At 37.1% G+C, this 10,388-nt stretch overlaps 1 protein-coding gene across 3 annotated transcripts in view; it reads left to right on the plus strand.

Annotated features, from left to right (window-relative positions):
- The window catches only part of LOC111865018 (myoneurin), a 33,902-nt gene that overhangs the window by 20,691 nt on the left and 2,823 nt on the right, over positions 1 to 10,388 (plus strand). For 2 of the 3 annotated variants that reach the window (XM_023852710.2, XM_023852711.2), the window contains 2 exons: positions 3,993 to 4,138; positions 4,733 to 4,939. In XM_023852710.2, coding sequence (XP_023708478.1) covers positions 3,993 to 4,138; positions 4,733 to 4,939 — 353 coding nt within the window. Of the gene's footprint in view, positions 1 to 3,992; positions 4,139 to 4,732; positions 4,940 to 7,772; positions 8,094 to 10,388 lie in introns of those variants that run through there. The other variant, XM_023852712.2, reaches the window with a different exon arrangement.

The raw sequence follows: 10,388 nt of genomic DNA on the forward strand, positions 1-10,388 counted from the left end.
AGTGCGTGGACCTGCCAGAAGACCACACTTTTCTCGGGCCATTATCTCCGTAACCGTTCAACTTTGGACATAGGTGTTTTGGGTTATATCGGCATACTTTAACATAAGGAACACCCTCCCGAAGTTTGGTCCATTCCTCCTGGGACACCCTGTATCTTCCTGCTTATATAAATATAACCTGTCGCATTAAACCTCTGGAATTATGCAATTTCTGGTTACCAGAGCAATGCATAATATTAACATATTTTTTTTAAAACATTTGGTAGTTGCTCACGAACGAGCTAGCAGCCCTTTATTTCATTTTAGTTTTGTATTCTCTGTATACTCATGATACTGTGATGTAATTACTCCAAACCAGTACTGTTCAGCCTCAGAGACAGCCATTGCTGAGCAACACACACAATAATAGAACAACTTAGTTATGCAACCAGATCCTAGGCAACGACTTGGTAAACAAGTACAGCCACCCAACGATATTAAAGCAGTGGTTTCTTTGTGTCCGTGCAGATTGCACATGTGCAATGATGTCACACCACAATTGTGCTTAGCAAGCACGTGATGTGTTTTCTGTAATACTGTGCCGAAGATTTATAGGGGACAACAAAGGTCATTTGTGGGCAATAAGCTTGAGAAATGAGTAGATGAGAGTACAAGGACAAGAATGGAGTTGGATTTGATATGCTTAGTGATGCATATGCAAACAATTAAAATCAAACTGAGTGTTTACCAGTCAGTGAAATTGTTGTGTTCTTCAAAGTCAGAGTCATCTTCAGACAGTATATACCAAAGAAACTGAAAATCTACAAGCTTTGTGATTCTAAGGGATATATATAGAATATGATTGTGTATTTAAGAAAAACAGGAAGTGTGTGACTGCTACAATGATGGCCATTAGTGCACTAGTGTGTAGAGTGTATAGTGTGATGTTGTTTTCACTTTCACTAGTGCACTAGTGAAGACAACACCACATGCTGCTAGAGGGAACAACGGACAAGCAAGAGGCATATTATAGATTGGAGATGAAACAGAACAACAGGCTGATGAACATAAAAACAAGCTGCTGCAATAGAACACTTAGAGAGAAGTGTATAGTTTTAAACAAGTGGACGGCACCCCTTGTGAGGTGGAATAGAATTTCACAAAAATAATGAAAAATTCCAATAGAAAATTTTAATGTATTTTATTTTATTTTATCTCATTTTATTAAATTAAGTGGATTACAGCATTTGATTTAGTGCATATTAATGCAGTGTAGCCGTTTTAATATATTAAGACACCTGAAGATGGCCATCTAGGACCAAAACATGTGGTGTTAAAAAAGTGTAAGTGGAAGAAAAAGGAACAATTCATTGCATTATTGACAGACTGTGTTATACATAGATGCATGAATACATTATCTCTTTGTTTTACAAACATTCATATAAATATTTTCAGTGCATCTGAAAAGTTAATATCAGTTTATTCTGTTATTATAGTTATTCACAATGCAGCTATAATTGGATATTTACAGAGTATAACCAGCTAGCTTCTGTTGTACAAAATGTGAACATAGTGTTGTGCAATATTCCTAGAACAAGTCATTTTTGTTAAACTAATTTCCTCTCTTAAGGGAAGAAAGTGGGCTTATTTTATATCACCATAGTGTTTGCATACATGTATGTGTTCTGCACTTCAACTTTTGATTTTCACAAAATTTGGTATAATCGTTATGCACTTATGGGCCACCTGAACAGTGTAGTTTTTAATTACCTACAAACAGCAATAGCAACATGACAGATGAATTCAGTTGTGAAGTGGGAGCAACACTGACACCACTTGTCTAGGGTCCTGAAATGATGTGTGATAATATTGTCACATGTTACAGTGATTAAGACACGGGTTTGGACTGGTGAATTGGTTTATTGTATCTTCACTAGATTTAACTACAAATAATTGTAACACTTTCAAAATTACTATAATTATAACACACATGTTAAGTCTTCACAGGTCTTCTATTCACTTTTCTTATAAGCACTGTTCACTAGTCTTCATGGGTTTATAACATGGGCACTATAACAGTCTTACTGAATCACATACTCCAAGCGTTATGCATAAACAGAATCTTCAAATCACACTTTAAATCCTCGCAGGCTGACCTCCTGTATTCTTCTGTACTCCTAGTTCAAATTTGCTCTGTTCGCATGCTTCCACAATACTATTTCTTCTTCTACGATGAACTCATAACTCAGGACTCTGTCACTCACTTATATAGCTGAGGGACTGACATTGACCAACAGTAAACGCATATCATGTGACCCCTACCTATTGTTGCTGTGATGTCACTGCACATGTGCGAGCTGACGGACATGCAGGAAATACGTCACGTAATGGCCACCTACTGTTGCTGTGTGACATCACTGCTCCTGCGCCAGCTGCTGGACACATGGGAAACACAGTTTGCTCTACTGTTGCAGTCGTGTATTGTGTTTACAGAGCTGTTGCCTGGCAACACATTGATCAAATACGCCACTACATATCTTAAGAGAATACATAGCTTATGTTGAGTTGTTGTTATTAAAGAATGTAAAACAGAAAAATGGTGGTCACATGAAATCAGAATTTAGCTTTCTGTTTGAAGAGGGTGACTGATGAACTGTAGGAGCTGGGAAAATTAAATTTGGTACAGAGATTCAGTGATTCAGTATTGAGGGGGTGGGTTTCCCCATGCACTGCGACTGATAATCTATTGTATGTCCCCCTTTTAATTTCTACAGTCTCCATCCCCTACCAGTACTGGTGCTCGCTATTAGCCCCTTTCTGCCAGCAAGGTTTCTACCCTCTACTTGGCAGTGGTATCTAATAGTTAGTCCCTTTCTGTCAGCGAGGTCGTCCCTCCTCTGGCAGGGGTTCCTAGTCCCTTTCTGCCAGCAAGGTTTCTACCCTCTACTTGGCAGTGGTATCTAATACTTTAGTCCCTTTCTGTCAGAGAGGTCGTCCCTCCTCTGGCAGTGGTACCTAATACTTCCTCATCTACCGGAGGCATTGGAAACTACTTTGGGCGGGAAATGTTGGGCCTAATTTAGCTCAGCGGTCTCTTAGAGACATGAGGTTCTTTTATGTGCGGTAAATCTACGACACGGGACACACAGCTTAAAGTCCCTCCCGGAGGACTTGTTCCCTGAATTTTTCCACCCTTTAAAATTCCATGACCTCCGCCGGGTTTTTGAACCCGTGTACCTTGAGTCATGAGGTGGGAACGTTACCCCTAGACTATGGAGGCCACTTGGTACAGAGATAAAAGATCAACATACCTACAAATTTTATATGAATTACTGCTTGTAAGACAGTGATTACAAACATGTTTTTATGCAACATTTTGGGGTTATGTCCAACAAATCTAATGTAGATAAAATCTTTACTGTTTTCCAAAAAAGATGACACCCATACTACATAATATATTTGCAAATGCATGCAATATAAATTTGGCTGCACTAAGATTCTGCATGTGATTCAACATGCCTGTTTTATATTAAATTATATTTGCTATTGGCTTAGAAATTTGTGTTACTAAAATATGAGGCAAATAGCAGGGCATTAATATGACTACAGTTTATGTAATATGAAGGTAGTCTTTTATGACATTTCAGAACAATTTTCTTTCATCACTTCTGTTCAGCTTCATTTTTAACAATGTTCCCTTCAAAGTGATTACTTTTCATTTTAATATATAAATGTATCTGTGTGTATGTGGTATATTTATCTTCTGTTACTGTAATTTGTGTATTGTTTAGTTTTTCCATTAAATTAATGGTAAATTAATTTTAATGCACCAAATTTGAGGTTAATTAGTGCACTTCAAGAAATCCATCTCCTTTTGTAAAAGAAGAAGTCCATTACTGGATGATAACTTTTCACTCAGGATTAAATCAATATATATATGTATAAGTTATTTGATTCATGTATTAATTTAAATGTGTAATTTACTTGTGAACTGATAAATTTACATTTGTCAGGTGATGTGTACAGATGTTCATATCCACAATGTAAATATTCAACACCAAAGAAATCACAACTAGGATCACATGCTCGCACTCATGCTGGAGTTCGCCCACATTCATGCAGTATCTGTGGTCGTGGTTTCCTTGAGAAGAGCCACCTCGTAAGTTTAATTATCTTTCATGTTCTAGTGTTGGAGTTGAATTAGTAGTAATTTGAATAATTAATCTGGTAGGATATGAACGGAAGTTGTGGTGGCCTATTTAAGGCATTATGCCAGAATATTTTTGTTGCATATCATTGAACATGAACTGTACTGAAAAATGTTCTTAATACGAGCTGTAGATACTACTATTATTTTATGTTGTGGGATAGTTATTTGTATTAACTGCTTCTGAGAAACGTGACATGTTTGGTTTGGTCTGATCTTTGTGTAGAGGGTATTTGAAGCAATACAGACAAAAATGAAGTTTTTCTTGGTGACTAAACCTCCGCACTATGAAATTTAGTAAAGTTCTATATAACAGTCTTTTAGATGAAACACAACTGGATATACTTTCCCAATATGAGTGAATTCCAACCATTTCTTGCAAAGAATGCATAAAAATGAATTTGAATAGTCTGCTTTTTGAGTCATGCTTGAAGCTATGAAATTACATTATTATAACTATACTTATTATAAATTGTAGAGATAGAGTCATTTGCACCACTTTGTTGTAATACAGAATTGCTCACTGAAGGTAGTTTATCTTTATAGGTAAGACATGAGCGCATTCATCTTGAGGAAAAGCCGTTTAAATGTACTCAGTGTGAGTATGCAAGTTCACGACGGGATAAGCTTAAGGAACACTTCGGTCGCCACCATGGAGAAAATGCATCAGCTAAAGTACCATATAAGGCTCGTCCTATGAGGGGAAATGCCTCTTCCTCAAATGGGAGCAGAAGTGCAAATAAGAATTGCCAGGTAATCAAGTTAAACATCTTCGCTTATTAATGAGTATTAAAAGATTGGGAAGTGTTTATGGTTTTGTGCATACAGCAATGCCTAGTCAAATTTGAAGAAGATATATTCAGTGTACTACTCCTTTCAGTTGAAATAAGCTTTTTAATGATTGTTCCTTCTCCGTATTAAAATGCATACAAATTTTAAACCTTAGAAGCAAGGGTAAATGTAAATAAAGGAACCAGTTTGAATTGAGACATATATCCCTGCTTTCAGATAATCGCCATGGGTGCTTTTATTCATTATTCCCAGTAATCTTCTGAGATATATCTGCAACTGTCAAATTTCACAAGTTAATATAAAATTCTGAAAATTTGAAGTACCAGTCATATTTGTAGAATATACTCATAAATAGAGGAAACTCTATATTTGTCAACTTCCTGTCAGTTAACCTATTCTGAAGGGACAAAGTTTGACATTAATTTCACATTTTAAGAGTTTAAGATAAGTAAATTTTCCTGTCACATACTCAAGGGAATACATAATTAAATTTTTATACAATTTTCTGCCTGATTAACATTTTGGTATAGTGTATCAGGAATTAATATAACATTTTGAAAATTCACAATTATTTTAATTTTTATAAACTTTGCACAGTAATAAAATAATTTTATCCCTTCTTTCTGTCATTGTCAGTGTGTATTGGGTCCATGTCTGTACTTACATATATTTGCTAGAATTCCGGATGATGCAAAAAGTCCAAAAAGCCAGTACTTCTGTGTCATCATCAAAACCCTTTAGAATCTACTACACTTTAGTGCTATTGAGTACCGGTAGGTCATAAAGTAAACTACGAAAATAAGAGCCAGGAATTTTTTTCCCTTGTAAAAAGGTGTTCCAATCACTTGCAACAATGTATCATTACACTGAACGCACTCTTTGGAAGTGTTTTTCTGTTCATTTCTTTTTTGGCATCTGTAATAATAGGAATGGTTTGAAGTCTGACATTGTATGTGGGGGAAGTGAAATATGTGAGAACAATGAAGTAATGCTTATGAGTGCAATTATGTCATTGTGTTCAATTGCACATTGTTATGACGTAGTCTTACAGATAGTGTGAAGAGGTGATGCAGGAGATTATAGCTTCATGGGAGGAGTATTTTCTACATTATGGATCTTTTTATTTCCACACACCCATATTTTCATTATAGCAGTCAACTGCAGTTGGTATGGCAGACCTCTGAAGCCATGTTTTTAATTGATTTAGCTTGTGTTCTTCATGATGCTGAAGAACATTAAGCTGATATTGAAGAAGAGATCAGTGAAATTCCAATTGAAAATCCTGCATCTTCTGGATAATATTATGAAAATTTAGAGTGGTGCTGTGAACTTCCTTCTGATAAAGACAGTTGTGCACCAATCTGTGGGAGAATGAACTGGGCCAAACAAAATTGCTTTTTCTGATATCTTTTAATATTCACCTTTTGATTTCTTTTTTGGTGTATTTACAAACCATAATATCAGTTGTTGCACAAGAGACCAACCACTGTATGCAGCAAGATGCCCAAACAAAAAATAAATCAGACATTTGAGATTCCCAACAGATACAAATAAGAACCTGTATGCATTTCTTGCAATTACATTTCAGATGGGTCATGACCCCAGGCTTTGTATGAAGCTGTACTAGGCCAAGGATGAACTCTGTTCCCTCCCTTTCTATTACATTTTGATAGTGGATAGTCATTTATTCAAGATTCTAAAATATTTACAATATGCAGATAATAAGAACCCACCAATACAAGATTGAGATCTTATTATGACATATTATGGGAAATTAGATAAAGAGTTGACATAGTAAATTAAAAGACGTCATAATTGTGCCATCCAATGGAACATATAGTAATGTATGAAATAACTGTAAATTGAAAGGGACAGTCACTGTTTACAGTGCATCCCCCCAAGGTTCTGTTCACAAATACATAAACTCGGGTGGATTTTGGTGCCCACACAGTTAAAGTGTGGAAGCTTGGATGGTACAGTTGGTATGGTGACTGGCTACAGACTGGATGACAAGAGCTGCTGGATTTGAGTTCCATTAGGGTCAAGAATTTTCTTTTCTTGAAATCATCCAGACTGGTTCTGGGGCCTCCTTTCCAATGGGTACCAGGGACTCTCCCTGGGCGTAAAGTGGCCTGGTTGTGAAGCTGACCACACCTCCAGCTAGTGCCAAGGTCAAGAAAATTTGGATCTATACATCCACTCTTCCGTGGGTCTTAATGGTATAATGCTTACTTAGTTAAGCACAGGGACAACTTTACCTTTTTCAGTACAGTTATGTAATATGTGAAGTACATGGTTCATTAACCCTACAGTGTGATTTAAATGCCCAATTTGTTGTTTCGTATGTACAGTATGTTCTACTGCAAGCCTAATTTCTGTGCCCTCTAGTTAAGGAATGAAATAGTCTGTTGGGATGTCGTTTGCATCTAGTTGTAATGAAATGAATTAACTCTTTCTTAATCAATCAATGACTATAGTTATTCTGCAGCTGACAACTGAGACTCTAATCTAAATGTCTGATATTACAGTCATCATAGTCAGGCCTTTAGCCAGCCGTAGTATGCTCATAGAGTTTTAAACTAGTGAATTCATAAATGAAAATTTTGTTGTTGATATAATAGGGCAATATGGGAAACATTTCATGGCCTGTACAGCCCACAGTTTGGCATATCTAATTTGGATATAGTGGACATATTTGAAATCATTTTTGACACAGCTCAGATGCAGCTAATAGTAAGTGAAAGTAATCTGGGAATGTAGCATTTGCTATGCTTGCTGTATTCTTATTGTACAGGGCATGGCATTGAATTGACAAATCGTTATGTGAATGCAGACACAAACAGTTATACAGTTGGTGGAACATCTTGATCATAGCCACACTTTCTGGATGGACAGTTTTTTATAGTTCTCCTAGAGATGGCCAAAATCTTGAAATCCAAAGGCACAGACTATGTAGGCCCTTCATGTACAAACGGGAAAAATGTTCCCCCTTTGTAAAGGATAAAAGGTGGAGTACTGCTGTTAGCATTCAGGGGATGTAAGAGTATACATCTGTCAGAATAAGAAGAGTACTGCTAGTGGCGTGGGTCTAAGTCCCTTGTACTGCGGTCACTTCTGGCCTATTGTACCAGCCCCAGATGATAGGTGAGGGTGATTGTGTAGCAGTTGGTGGAATGAAAATTGGCAGGGGAAACCAAGCTACTCGGAGAAAACCTGCCCCAGCACCACTTTGTCCACCACAAATCCAACTTGACCAGACCAAGGATCGAACCCGGACCACCGCGGTGGGAAGCCAGCGACTAACCGCTTGAGCTATGGCACGACCCAAGAAGAGAGTTACAATGATTTCAGTGTATCACATGGATGAACTTTGCTCTGATGTAAATAAAGCAAATAAGGAAGAGACAAAACCTGTTTCAGTGTATGACTGCAGTTGGAATATGGGAGCAATTCATCTCAGAGATCAGATGCTGCAGCCTTATTTTCTTGAGTACAAGGAAAGGTTACTTGATGTTATTTATCCATAATTCTATGATAACATACCAGTCCATGCTAAACAATAAGGGAACAGATCTCAGGCTTCTCTTTACCCAAGGTCTCATAGAGAAACACAGGTCTGCTGTCCCTTGCCCTTTGTAAGGTCATCCTTCATCTGAACTGCTGTCAAAGTGAATGAGTTAACATCATTTTCTAGAGCCAGTTCCTGCAACAGGAACGAAGGCTGAGCCACAGATATGAGATGTGTCATTTGCTCAAAACATGGAGAATGAAGAGAAACAGTTTATTGATGCAGTGGATGTGAAGCAGAATTAAGTTAAATGGGCGTTTTAAGAGCTATCACACAAATCTCCACTTATAATCAGGTGACTTTCTTCACATATAATATATACAGGATGTTCGGTTATGAAGGTCAATGCCAAGGGTAGGGTCAGACTATCCCTATAACAGGCTGTGGTGGCTCATAGGATTATGAGACGTCAAGGCCCTGGGGTTGACCCAGCCTCTAACAGAAATGAGTACCAGGAATTAATTAAATAATTTTCCTGGGGAGTAAAGTGCGTCTGGCGCGTAAGGTTGACAACCTTATCACCATCTTTGAGCCGATTGTCTAGATAATGTGGGACCCTCAACGTCTCACAACCCTATGGGCCTTCATGGCCTGTTACAGGGATAGATTTACTTTTTTTTTTTACAAGGCTTCGATATTTTCTAGACAATTGGCTCACAGATGGTGAGGTTGTCAGCCTTATGTGCCTGCAATACTTTACCCCCAGGAAGATTCCTGGCACTCATTTCTGTTAGAGGCTGAGTCAACCCCAGAATCATAGTGTGGCTGGAAGGATTAGGTCAATTGGAAAATCCAGTGACCTCATTGGGGATCTAACCCATGACCTTTTGGCCTGTAGCATAGTGCCTCAACTAAGTATGCTACTGTGTACCCCAGTTAATAAGGTAAGCTATTAAAATCATAAGTTATTCAGCACTGTTTGAAAAATTATAAAATTATCTGATATACATAATTAGTCATGAAGGTTTAATCATCTCAGTACAAAAATATTACCACAGTACAGCACAAAACAAAAACAAACTCTGTGGCCTGTAGTCCACAAGTGAACTATACCGACTGAGCAACCACTGCTTGTCAGTAAAGTTTTGCAGAACCACAGTACAGCACTGAACATAATATTGAAATGTCTGTTCTGAAGAGCTAAGGGGTTGACCTAGATATTCACAGACATGTGCTGGCTTGAAGTAAAAGATTTCATGCATTTGTCAGCCAAGGGAACATAGTGTTGTTGTTGTTGTTGTTGTTGTGTGCGTGTGTGTTTTTTTTTTGTGCTTCAGTATGTGGTACATCAAATCTAAACTGTGACTATGTTGATGATGTGATCAGTGCTACAAAATAGATTTCTTTTCTGGTCCAATGTAATATTGTATAATGAAATTGCAACTTTCATGAATGAAGTTCTACAGTTTGTGTATAACAAATATATAATTTAGGTGCTAGATACTGTAGGAAAACACTGGAGAAAGGAGGAGTGAGTATTTTTGTACATGAAAACCTAAAATTTACTAAAATAAATTTAGAAGATTATTGCAAAGATTATTATCTGGAAGCATGTGCTCTAAAGTTAGACTCTCCTTTTTCTAATATTTGTATACTGACTTTATATAGAGCCCCATCTGGAAACTTCGATCACTTTATAAATAGATTAGAAACCATCCTAAATGTACTGCATAGTTCAAAAGTTGAATTTATAATTTGTGGTGATATAAATATAAACTATCTCATCGACAGTAATAGGAAACTAAATTTAGACTCTTTGTTATCATCTTACAATCTCTCCAGTACTGTTAACTTTCCCACAAGAGTTCAAAATAATTCTAGTTCAGCGATAGATAATATAAT

This window comes from Cryptotermes secundus, unplaced genomic scaffold (genome assembly GCF_002891405.2).
Source record: "Cryptotermes secundus unplaced genomic scaffold, Csec_1.0 scaffold766, whole genome shotgun sequence".
In the NCBI taxonomy this organism is placed as follows: domain Eukaryota; kingdom Metazoa; phylum Arthropoda; class Insecta; order Blattodea; family Kalotermitidae; genus Cryptotermes; species Cryptotermes secundus.